This window comes from Lynx canadensis, chromosome B3, assembly GCF_007474595.2.
Source record: "Lynx canadensis isolate LIC74 chromosome B3, mLynCan4.pri.v2, whole genome shotgun sequence".
In the NCBI taxonomy this organism is placed as follows: domain Eukaryota; kingdom Metazoa; phylum Chordata; class Mammalia; order Carnivora; family Felidae; genus Lynx; species Lynx canadensis.
This window is the reverse complement of record NC_044308.2, coordinates 97,895,285-97,910,151: the sequence shown is the minus strand read 5'-3', so window position 1 is coordinate 97,910,151 and position 14,867 is coordinate 97,895,285. Positions and strand designations below refer to the sequence as shown.

At 40.2% G+C, this 14,867-nt stretch overlaps 2 protein-coding genes across 4 annotated transcripts in view; both read left to right on the top strand.

The window, feature by feature from the left end:
• The window catches only part of L2HGDH (L-2-hydroxyglutarate dehydrogenase), a 42,066-nt gene extending 36,603 nt beyond the window's left edge, over positions 1 to 5,463 (top strand). For both annotated transcript variants that reach the window (XM_030319057.1, XM_030319055.1), the window contains one exon: positions 5,066 to 5,463. In XM_030319057.1, the coding sequence (XP_030174917.1) occupies positions 5,066 to 5,261 (196 nt within the window). In that variant the 3' untranslated portion in view covers positions 5,262 to 5,463. The remainder of the gene's footprint in view (positions 1 to 5,065) is intronic.
• A 5,908-nt stretch (positions 5,464 to 11,371) lies between these two features.
• SOS2 (SOS Ras/Rho guanine nucleotide exchange factor 2) overlaps positions 11,372 to 14,867 on the top strand; it is a 90,630-nt gene continuing 87,134 nt past the window's right edge. For both annotated transcript variants that reach the window (XM_030319050.2, XM_030319049.2), the window contains exon 1: positions 11,372 to 11,474. In XM_030319050.2, coding sequence (XP_030174910.1) covers positions 11,388 to 11,474 — 87 coding nt within the window. In that variant the 5' untranslated portion in view covers positions 11,372 to 11,387. The remainder of the gene's footprint in view (positions 11,475 to 14,867) is intronic.

Below are 14,867 nucleotides of genomic sequence, written 5' to 3'. Positions count from 1 at the left end.
TAGAAGATTTGAATAACACAATTAAAACTCTTGATTGAATGGATGTATAGAACTCCCCAAACCCCATTACAAACTGCTTGTATTATTCAAGCCCTCAGAAAATATTTACAGAGACTCAAAAAGCTCTAATCCCTAAATCAGGTTCTCAACAAAATTCAAAAACTGGGCATAGAAAAACCATATTCTCTTGTCACAATCCAGCTAAGGTGAAGATAAGTAACAAAAATACTCTTCCTTCATGTTTGGAAATTAAGATGGAGTAGTTTACTTTCCCCATACAATATGCTCATGCGAACTTCTATTTTTAGATTAACAGTAGATCCCATGGTGAGTTTTATAAAATACTAAGTTGTCCTATTTGGAACTGGTCAAAGACATCAGTTTTAGCCTTTCATAGTTCTTTTCTAGCTCACAGGTTAATGCCTGCCACAGAACAATATAGCAATAAATACAGCACTTTTCAGATGAAGGAATGCCATTAGTTACATATTCATTTTTTTTATTAAAAAAAATTTAAGGTTTATTTATTTTGAGAGAGAGAGAGATTGAGAGCAGGAGAGGGGCAGGGAGAGAGGGAGAGAGAGAACACCAAGCAGGCTCTGGGCTGCCAGCGCTGAGCCCAATGTGGGGCTTGATCTCACAAACCATGAGATCCTTACCTGAGCCGAAATAGAGTTGGATGCTTAACTGACTGAGCTACTGAGGTGCCCCTATGTTGTTTTTCATTTTAGAGAGAGAGCGGGCGCCTGAGTGCCCCAGTCAGTTAAGCGTCCCACTTCACCTCAGGTTATGATCTCATGGTTCATGAGTTCAAGTCCCGCGTCAGGCTCTGTGTGGACAGCTCAGAGCCTGGAACCTGTTTCATATTCTGTGTCTCCCTCCCTCTGCTCCTCCCCTACTCGTGTTCTGTCTCTCTTTAACTCAAAAAATAAATAAACATTAAAAAAAATTTTTTTAGAGAGACAGTATGCACAAATGGGAGAGGGATGGAGGGAGAGAGAGAGAATCTTAAGCAGACTTGACACAGCACAGAGCCCAACGTAGCACTCAATCCCTCGTCCTTTGGATCATCGCTGGAGCCGAAATCAAGAGTGGGACACTCAACCAACTGAACCACCAAGGCACCCCTCATATTCACCTTTTGTTTCTAGACATATTTAAGCATCTAGAACTTATATTCCCATTAAATTTAGCCACAGATAGGGCAAAATACATAGCTACAGATAGCTCTAAACAATTAAATGTAGCTGAATTAACAAATACTAAATTTACTAAATTGTTCTTTCAGCTATTAAAATGGAGTTTTAAAGAATTAGAAGTTAAAAAATTAAGTTTCTAGTCTTACTGAGTACTTACTATACACAAGGCACAAATCTAGACATGAGGGTGAGGTAGGGGTGTTGTAGAAGATGCTGACCCTTAAGAAATTTATGGCTTATCTTACCTGAAATTTCAAGTGATAATACTCATCTCAAGCTGAGGTGTTCTGAGGGGGAATGCCTGTATGTAATCGTGCAAAGAAAAACCCTGAAGTTGCATTAAGTGCTGAAGAGGAAACCTGAAGAATTTGGTAAACATTTCATGTTAGGGGCACCTGGATGGCTCAGTCGGTTGAGCCTCCAACTTTGGCTCAGGTCGTGATCTCACAGTCATGGGTTCCAGCCTCTCAGCAGGCTCTGTGCCCCTAGCTCACAGACTGGAGCCTGCTTTGGATTCTGTGTCTTCTTCTCCCTCTGCCCCTTCCCAGCTCGCGCTTTGTCTCTCTCAAAAATAAATAAACATTAAAAAAAAATTTTAAACATTTCATGTGAAATAGTTAACTTTAGCTTGAGCTAAAGTGAGATCCTTAGAAAAACAATATTGTATATTGTTTTTTACAGTTTGGATTATAGGTTTTGAACATTTGGTCAGGAGGGGACACTGAAGATAATTGGTGTTTGTAAGAGAAATAAATATGAGACACATTTGTAACTGTAGTTAATCAGTATTAACTTATTTTTGCTTAGAAGGGAAAGTTAGGGGAATGTACTAACTAAACCTCTGTAAGAAAAAAAAGTTTTGTTTTCTTCACTAAACATCAACGGCTGGTCATGCCACTCTGTGCCCCCTCCATGTTGGCCTTCTACCAGATAAAAGGAGTGGAACAAGAAAACTCTTGGAGGTGCTCTTAACAGCAACAGCAGCATTGTTCAGGAAAAGAAGGGCAAATGCTGCTTTGATGGGTTGCGATAAGCTACAAAAACAGAATGTACAAAGTGGAGTGCGTGCTGACTGATAACATGGTGTGTCAGTTGATACGTATCTTTAAGACATCTTAGCATCAGTCCAGTTCTTTTTATGTTCTGTGTGTTGTATCTGATTCTTACTTAGAAATACTTACACCTCAAAACTCTCCTGTCCAGATTCCTTGCAGCCTTCTGTAAGAATATTTACCTTTATTATAGAATCTTTCACCCTTGTTGTAATTCTTATTTACCTCTCTACAAATGAATAGGATAGCTCTGTGACTTCAGGCAGCTTATTTAATCTATTTCTTTGCTGTTAAATATATACTTGTATCAGCCTCTTACAGTTGTTGTCAGAATTAGAATTGCTAATACAGAGAAAGCACTTAGTAAATAGCATATTATTATTATTATTATTATTATTATTATTATCATTATCGTATTATCATTAGAGGGCAGTGATCTCCTATTCTGTCTTCCTCAAGTACTTCTCTTCATTGGCCCAGAATCATTAAAAATGTTTAATATGGTTGCCTTATTTGTTGAGTCTTGTGTTGTGTAAAAGACAGCTATTTTTTTTCTCTTTTTTAAAAATTATTATTTTCTTTAAAGTAAGCTCTGTGCCCAACATGGGGCTTGAACTCACAACTCTAAGATCAAGAGTTGCATGCTCTGCTAATTGGGCCAGCTAGGCACCCCTAAGGCAGCTGTTTTCAAACTGTGTTTTCTGAACAGTTTCAAGGGAGGTAGTCTTTTTTTTTTTTTTAGGTTAAGTAGGATTTATTTTCATTTGTAAGTGAACCCTCTTGCAACAGGTTTATTCAATTCTCCTAAAAATGGTAGCATTCTTTTAAACTCTTCTTTTAGAAGCAGCAGTTACATAGGTGGAATATTGGATTCAACCTAAAAATGTGGTCCCTAGTTAACTTTGTTATTCTGCATATAAGCATGATAAAAGATTAGGATAGTCTTCACATTTCCAAATAGAATACAATTTAAAAAGCTTGTCCTTACCAAACCCCTAAAAACAGCCATTTTTAAAAATGTTTGTTTATTTTTAAGAGACAGAGCATGAACAGGGGACGGGCAGAGAGAGAAGGGGACAGAGGATCTGAAGCAGGCTCTGTGCTGACAGTAGAGAGCCCAATGTGGGGCTTGAACTCACGAACCTGAGCTGAAGTCAGATGCTTAACCCACTGAGCCACCACCCACGTGCCCCAAAATAGCCATTTGAGAGTAAGCCAGCAGAGCATTACATCACCCCAGTGAAGTGTGGGCTTCGTTATATGCACCAGTAAGCCTACATGGCTAGCTTCTGCATCCCACTTTTACAGATTTTACACCTATTATGCCAAACAGCATTTTAAACACTGACGTATAAACTCCCTAATAAGATAAAGCAAGGACAGAAATGAGAAGTGTTTATCAAAAACAGGATACACCATCACTTAATAGTCTTCAAACAGTATTGTACTTTAATAGTTTTGACAATATGCTCTTGGAACAATCTGCAGACAACTCATTTTAACAGACAAAGAACGCTTTTAAGCTGACATGACTGTCCTAAATTGTTTATTAGGTAAGAATGTTACAAACATTGCTTACATTAGTGGTACCAGCGGAGCTGGAGAGGATTGCACCTTCTCCATGCTAGGTGGCCAGAACCACTAACAGTGTGGTGGAACTTGTGACCCTCTCCAAAGGCTGCGTTCTTGCAGCCTGCAGATGTCAGTCCTTGCATCCCCCTGTGCTTGTGGAGTGGTTTGGTGATCCAGTGGGTGTCAGGATTTCTACTGATGGCTTTATGGAATGGATCAAAGAAGATAACCTCAAGAATTTGTATGTGGAATCTTCACAAACCCAATAAGAATTCAGGATTCTCAGAGCCCCACAGTGGCATCCAGCTTGCTCATGTGCAACAGACTGAAGGCTTCCAGTAAACTTTTAGCTGGTTAGCACCATGATGGACAGGCTTGCCCTAGGTCACACCCTTAGGAACTGGGAGTTTGCAGCCACCACATGACACACAAATCCAATCTATGACCTAACCTTGCTTGGCTTTGTACAAGGGAGGTAGTTTTGGATTCAAAAATACTCTATTTAGATTTCATTTGTAAATTTTAACTATCTTTAAAAAAACTAATTTTTGAACTCACGTGTTATAAAGCAGAACTTTCAGTAGTAAAGCCTCTTACTGTATGAACATGCTGCCAGGTTGTGCTTTTTCTATCATCTCTGTTTAGCTAATTGAAGGTTATCCTGATAGTGAAGGCTAAACTGTTGAAAATAGCAACAAATCACAAAAAAGAACTTGTTGCCATTTGTAAATATTTTTCTCTATAAATGTTAATTTATACTCAACAAAATGAAAAAATAAATAGAATCCTGTCGCACATATTTAGGAATGCAACTGACATACATAACTCCCACTTCTATTGCTTTTTATTAGTCAGAAGAGACTTATTTATTCCCATTGGTTGATTTTGTAATAAATTCATCTTATAAATCCAAATTAAAAATGCATCTTTTAATTAAATGTGGGTTTATCTGCTACTTTGGGAAAAACAAATATTTATAAGTAACTTGCCATTTGTGTATTCATTTGGTAAGCATTTATTGACACTGTAATGTGGCAGGCATTATGCTCTAGGCTAAGGATATGTTTGACAGGCTACCCTACCAAACTGATAGCCTTTGGCTAAACACAAACCTATTGGGTTTCCACATAATGGTGCATTTAGAAGAATAAAGACTTTATTGCTTTAAGAATACTCTGAAACCACTGATCTGTAAAGTGTCCTGTCTCTCCTAGTCAGTTGACTACCATCATGTTTTTGCAGAGGTCCAGCTGGAGTAAGAGCCCAAGCCCTGGATAGAGATGGAAATCTGATAGAAGATTTTGTATTTGATGGAGGAGTTGGGGATATTGGAAATCGCATTCTTCATGTGAGAAATGCACCTTCCCCTGCTGCTACTTCTTCTCTTGCAATTTCTGGAATGATTGCAGATGAAGTGCAACAAAGATTTAAATTGTAAATAATGTAAGGAACTAAGTATGCATTTTAATTTCCACATTCAGCAACAAGAATATACTAATTGTATTCTTTAAGGACAATGATTTGAAAATCTTATTGTTAGGTATCTCATTTAGATAACAACTGAATTGTTAGAATGCTGTAACATAGAAAAATAATTTTTTAAAGTCCATGCTCCTTTGTGAATAAAGAAGCAAGGTACAGTTGTGTCTGTACTGAATCCTTGACTGTTACGGACCTCTCCTCACCAGCCATGATCTGGAGATTTGACTCTTAGAATTTCTGGAAACGATGGCACAAAAAATTGATTATTCCCTTAACGTTTTGTCTTTATAGTATCTAAGCTTTTTTTTTTTTTTTCTCTCCTAGATCAGAAAATATAGTATATTGTAGGTTGCAAACCTCCTTTTAACTTTGAAGGATCAAATGAAAGCTCACATTATTTAGAGCAACAGTATTTGTATTTGGGAATTTAAAATTCTTGATTTAAAGAAAATTTATGAAATTTCACATTTTTAAGTAGTTTGAATAAGATTCTATCTTAGCTATAATATTTGTAAGAAATAACTTTGCAAAGGAAATGCAAACCCTTTATTATTCCCAGTCTTTTTATAACTGACTTGGTGTAGGGTTCCCATTAAATCCAAACAGCAGTACACTATGAATGGTTGTTGCCTACTCTTTAGTCTTCTGTGGTTGCAAAACTAAAAGAACTTAGAACTGATAGGTTTTTATGTGAGCAGTTTTAGAATTCTGCCACTGATATATAGAACTCTGTAATTTTAAAAATTTACCTCTATATCTCTGTTTTTCAGTCATACCAGGTTTCTCAAACGTTAGCCAAGATCACTATTTTATTCATGCCTACTTGGTTTTCAGGGATCCTATGAACTTTTATGAGGATATTTCTTCATTTTGAGGAAATACCTAACTTTGAGGCATTCACTTTTGTAAACCGCAAAAGTGCCTTACATTCACGTGTACTTCATGAGTATTTAAATTATTGCCCAGTGCCAATACTGTATACTGTATATATGTGTGTGGTATCTGTTGAAATGATTCTTGCAATTCAGAAAGTTGGAAAATAGAAATATAAATGAATTTATGGCAGCCCATTGATTGGGGAAACTTTATTACAGCACCACCAGTTAGGCGAGACATTTTCATCCCTTCCCTCATATATACTCTCTCAGGATTAATCTTCCACTCTTCATTCTTTCCTCTTATCTCTCCAAATCTGTGTGATAGATGACTAAGAAGGATGTGCATTTTGACTGAAAGGAAAAACTTCTGTTTTCTTCTTTTTCACTTCAAGCCTCAGTGATTACATTGTCTGAGCTACCTCAACCATTAATTTGAAAGGCTACACCATCAACTCATGTTCAAGAAGTAGCACATCCCAGGTAGAGACTAGGCAATTATTTGACACTTGGGATGAACATATTGAAAGCATTTAGAAATCATTCACAGAAGAAATTAGCCCTAATGGTTCTTCATAACAACTGATTCGTCCAAGAAATGTGACACACAGGATATTTTTCTGTTCCATCGCAAGACTATTAAGAGATGGAAAATTTTACAATTCTCTATTTCATAAACAGTGAGATTACATATATACTAAGCTGTGAAAGACTGAAATTATAAAAATAACTGTCCTCATTAAAGCAACCCTCATTCCATTTGAGTCTATATTATAGCCCAAAAAATATAAGTGAAAAAAGTTATTGAAAGTGTTTTGAATGTGCAGGTTATTCTGTTTGCAAAACATTTTATATTTATATCAATAGGGTTTTGTTGTGTAATACTGATATAATATTTAAAAGTTTTGTGTATTTCTGAGATAAGAAAATGTAAATATTAAAATATTTTAATGAGTTTTTGTGTTGTAAACATAATTTTTAGTTTCATAAAACTGATTCAAGTGAATTTTTTGTGTGTAAAACATGAACTATCATAGCTTTAAATAGCAGCCAACCTTAGAAAAATGAAAAAAACTATTTGCATTTAATATAAAAATGAGGTTTATATTTTAGGTAAAAAGTAGAGCACTTCCCCATTTACAAAAATGGCTTTCCACTTGGTAGTGGTGGCAATATCTGGCTCACCTCAGTGTCATCTTCATACCCCCAGAGCACCAGGGAACATGGTTTCTGTTCCATAGCAGAATGTATATATAACACATAAACACACAGTGCTTTGCAGGCAGTGGAGGGGACAGTAAATCAATCAAATCGGAATTTCATAAATCATTATAGTTTCTCTTAGGAAGACATTCTGGTATGCTATCTTTTACACAGGGGGTTGGATTTCTGGGCATAAGCCTCATATAAGGGTGATAGGGCACATGATCTGTCTGAGAGCCTGCTCCAACTTCTTGCCAGCAGGTGGATTATAAAAGGACCAGAGTTAGCTACAGCAACAAACCATGAAAGTGAGTGACAATGACATTTATTGTTTCCTGTGGCCTTGCTTTGGTTTGCTTCTGACTGGCAGCACTTGTAGCTTTAAATACATCGAGGAAGTAGGAGAGAGTAAATGGGAGAAATGTTGAGTAAGTCCTTCTTGAAAATGCTTTTCAGTGCAAGAATATTACTGTTAAAATTTTCACTGCCTTTTAAAATTTGAGATGTGCTTAGATTATTCAAGTTATCTCCCAAAAGCCATTCTAAATTCTAAAAAGACAAAATTAGTACTTGTCAAATAACTAGCATATTAATTTTAACTCAAATTTATGACCAAGTATAGTATCAGTATGTTTAATACTCCAATTTTTAAAAAAGATTTTGTTTTTAAGTAATCTCTACACTTAATGTGGGGCTCGAATTCACAACCCCGAGATCAAGAGTAGCATGCTTTACTCACTAAGCCAGCCAGGTATCCCTAATACTTCCATTTTTTAACACTTGAAGCAAGTGTTTATTATTTAAAAAAATTTTTTTTAAATATTTATTTTTGAGATAGAGACAGAGCATGAGGAGGGAGGGGCAGAGAGAGCGGGAGACACAATCAGATCATGCGAGATCACTACCTGAGCCAAAGTTGGACGCTTAACCGGCTGTGCCACCCAGGTGCCCTGTATTATTTTTAAAATGTTTTTTAATTAATCAGTGTTTTGAATAAGTACAACATTCATATGGTTGAAAATTCAAAATTCCCCAAATGTACTCCATGAAAGAATCTCCTCTCCTCCAAGCCACCCAGTTCACTGATTCATGAGGCAACAAAAATTGTCAGTATCTCTTGTGCAGCCTTGCAGAGATATTATACATAAAAAAATATTGCCTCCATTTCTTTTTACACAAGTGGTAGCATACTCTGCATACTAGATTATACACCCTGCTCTTTTCACTTTGCACTGTCCCTTTGATAATGTTCAAGTGACCTGAACACAGTGGCCTGGTTCTTTTCAAATGATTTTATAGCTTCCATTCTGCGAATTTACTATTATTTGTTGAACCAGTCCCTGATACCTACTGACAATTATTTAAATTATTTCTCGGGCATTTTTGTTTTGCTTTTGGTGTGACAGTACTGCAGTCAGTAACTTTGTGTTAAATCATTTCACATTCGAGCAAGTGTGCCAAAAGGACATATTCTTCGAATTTGCTGGGTCAAAGGGTATGTGCCTTTGCAACTTTGATAGTGTCAAGTTGCCTTTGGTAGAGGTTGAACCAATTTAAGCTCTCACCAATAATATATTAGAGTATCTGTTTCTTCATATTCTCACCAACATAGTATATCATCAAACTTTTGGATCTATGTGGCTATTCTAATAGGTAAAAAATAACGGCATAATTTAAATTTAAATTTCTTGTAATGAGTAAAGTTGAGCATCTGTACTATGTTTAAGAGACATATTTCATTTTCTGTGAACTGTGTTTTTTCGTATTTGCTATCCTTTTTTTCCCCTTAAGTTTGGTCCTATTAATTTGTAGAAACTCTTTTAGATATTGGGGAAATAAACTATTTAGAAAATGAGTTACAAACATTTTTTCCAGTTTGTCATCTGCTTTTTGCCTTACCTTGTGATGGTTTTTGTTTTTGCCACACATTAAAAAAAAATGGATTTACCAATATTCTAAATTTTATATCATAGTAGGTCTTTTGTACTCTGAAATTATAAACAAATTATTTTATGGTTTTAACTTTTTACATTTAAGTCTTTGATACATAATGGAATTTATCCTAGCGTGTCATGTGGGGTATGGATCCAACATTTTTTTCTAGATGGCCCTTTTGTCTGGTTGGGATTTTTACAGGAGTAATTCTTGGATTATCCCCCTCATGCAGGTGGATCACATTTCTGTTTGCCTAGCTCAGAGATCACAACTCAGATGCCTGTAGAGACTAGGCAGGTTACATAAAAGAGTGAAGAGTGCCAGGTAGGGAGTATAGCCAACTGGAAATGGGATGGCATACTTTTCTAAAGAGGGCAGCCACTACCGATTGCCTGCTTGCTGACTATTCCTTTGCAGGAATGCAGCAGCACCCAGTGTTGCTGGATTTTTGTCCAGAAGCTGGAAATCCATTTTTATATGAAATCTCTTGATTTAAAAATATTAACAATTTTAAAATTTAAATACAGATTTGGGTAAACAATGTGTCTTCAGCCAAATTTGACTCAGAAGGCTTCCAATATCCTCCTTGGCCAAGAATGAAACTTCCTACTGACCACTTTACTCTCTTGTAAGAAAATATAATGACAGTCTCGTTTGACAGCCTAGTAGTTTACAGCTGGAGTTCCGGACGAGGAGAGAAAAGTAAAAAACCGTCTGTATAAGTCAAAGTCTGCCGTCACTGAAAAAGTAATTGGAGAAATACAAGCATTTTACTATCCTACCCTTTATCCCAAGTACATGGGAATGTGGATGTGACTTTATTAGAAGAAATTCGTGATTCCGTGGGTACTTGGATTAGAAAAATAAATTTTCCAACTCTGTCTTTCCGATTTTTGCCAAATGACAAATTGAGGTGTGTTTGAGAAGAGGATAATTGTTGAGTTACTGATCCTGGAACTGAAGTATACAGCATGTACTCCCCCGCCCCGCCGCCCGTTCTTTCTTTCCCTTCCTCACTGGTGGCTGAGGGCTTTCCGCGCCTCACCTTTCAATCCCCAAAACATCACACTATGAAATAGTTAACTACCTCCTATGTATACACATACGTTAAACATCGTGTCCAGCCCGAATGTCCCTTTCTCTCCCCGTCCTGAATTGCTTCCCATGACTGTCGTCCTCGAAGAGTGGCACCGAGTCAGGATTGTCTTGGGAAGGTCGAGAGAAGGGAGCGTTCGTGTTAGACACAGTAAGTTGAAGAGTCGATCTGGGACAGGCCCCCAGCAAGTCCCTAGCACAGGCCGACACCCACGGCCGGGCCCCCGCGCCTCTGAAAGTCCGCGACCGGCCGGCGCCTCTGCCTGCTCCGCGGCGCGCATGCTCCGTGCGGGGCTTCTCCGGCGACCCGGGATAATGAGCGCCGGGCCGAGGGGGCGGGCCGAGAGGCGACTGCTGGGGCCCGGAGCTCGGCGGCGGCCCCGGGGCGCTGTGCGCGGCGTCTGAAGGGGCGGCGGCGGTGGCCAGCACTGTGCGCGCCAGAGTGTGGCTCGCTCGCCCGATCCCCAGGGCCCTCTGGAGGTGACTCGAGCGGGCCGGGCGGCGTTGCCTGTTGGGAGGCTGGGAATGAGGCGATGAAGAGACGAGCTGCCGCCGCCGCTCTCCGCCTGCCGCGGCCGTAGCGGTAGTTGGGGCGGGGGCGAGGGCGAGGTCAGCTGTACCCCGCGCGGGACTGCGAACCCAGACAAAGGAGGAGGAGCCGCCCGAGGAGCGGGCCAACGCCGCCGGGAAAGGAGGCCGACGTCTCGGTCGCAGCTGGGGGTAGCCCGGGTTGTCGGGCCGCCGCGCTTCCTCTGCGGACTCTGCGCGAGGCGAGGCCGCCCGGGCCGAGGAAACCTCCCCCGGAGCCCCCGCCCGCCCGCCGGCGCCGCCCCCGAGCCGCCTCGGCCGTAGCTGCGGCCCGGGCGGCGGCGGCCGGCGAGGCGAGGCGGCCCGCGCCCTGCCTGTCAGGCCACCCGCCCGGCCCGGCTCGGTCCGCGGGCCGCCCCTGATGCAGAGGCGCTGCCGCCGGGGCCATGCAGCAGGCGCCGCAGCCGTACGAGTTCTTCAGCGAAGAGAACAGTCCGAAATGGCGGGGACTGCTGGTATCGGCCCTGCGGAAGGTCAGTGCCGCTCCTGGGCGGCCGCGGGGGCCCAGGGAGGTGCCGGGGCGGCCGCGAGCTGCGTCTGCGGAGCCCGGCAGCAGGCGGGCGGGGGGGGGGGGGGGTGCCGGGCCCGGGGCCCCCTGCGAGCTTCTAACGGAGAGCTGCACATCCTCCCAGTGCCGGTGTCCCGCGGGTCCAGCTGTTGCTCAATGGCTGGCTGTGGGGGGGCTCAACAATCGCCTGTTGCATCCAGAAGGACGTTTTCTCAAGTTTTTGCCTGGCCCCGGAAGGAAGGTTTTGTTATGATCATAAAAATGGATTTCATGTTGCAGTCATTTTGTCAGGCGACTTCCGCCATTGGCCAATTTGTTGTCCTCAGGCTGGATTCGGGCAGGAGAAAGTCTCGCTGGTGTTTACATAGTTTCTAAAACAAAAGTTCATTTCCAGACCTGGTAATTACTTTTAATCAGGTTCTTTGGGGGTGTTCCCCTAGGCAGTTTGCTTGTCAAGGGTGTCCACTCACTTAAGGGGCAGTACTGTTTTGTAATATGAATGTGTTTCACGTGTGAAATGTCAGTGAGCCGTAAGACTCCGTTTACAATTCTTGAGGTAAATTTAAAGTGCCTTCTTAACTTCCTGCCAGAAGTGTCTTATCTGTTTACAAGAGATTTCCCCTATAAAATTTGGTGTTTCTTCACTGGGTGCAGTTTAGAACTTGGAATCATTTTAAGGGGGCAAAAAAGGGGCAGCTCATAAAAATCAGTCTTTCAAGTTTGGGTGTATATCGCCTGAGTGCATCTCTCCTGTAGGTGATGTCGGTCTTCGTTTGTGCATTTAGATAGTAATCACACTGTCATTTTTAAAATAAACCTTTTTGGGGCGCCTGGGTGGCGCAGTCGGTTAAGCGTCCGACTTCAGCCAGGTCACGATCTCGCGGTCCGTGGGTTCGAGCCCCGCGTCGGGCTCTGGGCTAATGGCTCAGAGCCTGGAGCCTGTTTCCGATTCTGTGTCTCCCTCTCTCTCTGCCCCTCCCCCGTTCATGCTCTGTCTCTCTCTGTCCCAAAAATAAATAAACTTTGAAAAAAAAAAAAATTAAAAAAAATAAAATAAACCTTTTTGTAAAGTCAAGACAGAGACTGCAGGATTAGACATGACACCTGCTGAACATGGGCTTCCATTGCCATTGATGCAGGTTTAGCCCCATCCGCATTTTGTGCAAAATAACCAAGAATAAACTTCAAAATAATAAAGAAAAATAAACATTAACTTAAAAGACTGCACTTGGAAAATAAATGTTCATACAATACATTTCTGTAAGTGAAAGGAAGAGGTATATTTTAAAAGTAAAAACATTTTCCACCTGCATTCAGTTTTAGATTTTCCATTGTTTTCATAATTCTTTTTTTTTTTTTTTAATTTTTTTTTCAACGTTTATTCATTTTTGGGACAGAGAGAGACAGAGCATGAACGGGGGAGGGGCAGAGAGAGAGGGAGGGAGACACAGAATCGGAAACAGGCTCCAGGCTCCGAGCCATCAGCCCAGAGCCTGACGCGGGGCTCGAACTCACGGACCGCGAGATCGTGACCTGGCTGAAGTCGGACGCTTAACCGACTGCGCCACCCAGGCGCCCCTGTTTTCATAATTCTTACAAGGAGATACTGCCTCCCTTGGGCCAAACACCAAGTCATGTCTTTTTAGAGAACTTAGTGGAGGTAACCAGTGGCAGTTATCATTTCATTGGCATGCTGGGTGTTGAAGTATTAAATTGACTTTACTTCCATGGGCAGCCTGATGCTAAACGGAGGGGGAAAGAAACGGGTATGTGCTGAGTAGTGATAATGAACTCTGGCCTGAGTTGAAAGTAAAGGGGGATATGCTTAGATAGTAATTGACTTGTCCGTGAACAGTTGCACTCAGCAGAAGTGTGAGTGCAGTTATCAGGTAGGCATGTATTGTTGGCACTGTGACGCACGTATCTACCTACAGGTACTTTCTGGTAGCAAATAGTCTTTGAATGTATGTTGCGTAACTTATTCAGTAGGTAGCTTTTACCCTAATGATCCTGCATGCACAGATTTACTTCTTCAGGTTAGGCTAGAAACAAAGCCAGAACAAGCCTGCTAGTCCATTGCTTTGAGACTGTTATTTTGCATTTATTTTCTGTGCTTGTTTACCTGGAGCTCAGGTGTTTTGTAGATTTGTATTGTCTTATACCACAGTTCTCGTATATCCCATGCTTATGGAATCAATACACCTAAGAAAATGTGGTCTTAGGTGAATTGAATTCAAAAAGCAATTTTTATTTAATTCATTAATTTACTGTTATTATAGAATTGAGATATATTCCTAAGGAAGACATTTTTCATATTTTGGGAAAATTTTTGGTGTTAGTAATTTGAATTACGTTCAGTTTTGTGGCATTTGGGTATTTGTGGTATTGCAACCTGTAGGTTTGTAGTGCCTGCTAAGAGTTACAGTTCATAAAGAGTTCAAAGTTCACTCTTTCTTTGTAGGATGTGTTACATTCTGGTATGTGTCTGCCACCCATACCTTTGTACAATGAGAAATCCTGCCATTTCCTGGGACGCTCTGTCTTTACATTGAAAGCCTCTAGAATTTGGCTTCCTTCAGCTGACAGATAGTTATAAAGACGACCAGGATTAGTAATTGACTTGTAGCAGTAGTTTAGACCACTAGGATTTTTCTCCTCCAGTTGGTTTTTCCTCCATTGAACATGTGGTATACTTCATTTTTTTTCTTTTTTTACTGTGCTTTATTTTTATCCCTGCATTTTTAAAAATTGAAGTATGATTGCAATTAACATTAATTGAACACATTTTAGGTATTTGGCACCATGCTGGAACTAAAATTACACAGATGAATAAAAGCAGGGGCCCCACTCTAAAAGTGTTTACCATCTACACTGAGAATTCTAAACTTTCTCGTTTTGGTTTATATAAATAAGATAGCATTTAGGAACTCAAAGTTATGTAAAGAATATCTGTGTGTGTGTGTGTGTGTGTGTGTGTGTGTGTGTGTGTGAGAAAAGAGCAATGTAGTTCAATTGGCTCTATCAGATTCTACTTGGTGGAACCTCGAAAACTTGAAGTATAATTTTCAGAAAAGTAAAATCATAACTGTCATGCAAATATAAATGAACATGTGTTAGTGAGTTTGATTTAATGCATTCCTTAATGAGGGAACTCACAAGATGTTAAGGCTTCTTCATATGAAAATTTTAGGAGGTAGGTATTTATAGATAATTTAAAAGTAGTATTAAGATTGTTGGGTAAGATACAAAATTAGTTAATATCCTATAGGAATATAAACACTGAGTTGTGGATTGTCTTTTCTATTGATTTGAAATTATCTGTTTCTGTACCAGACAAAACATCTTTATGTTAATCTTA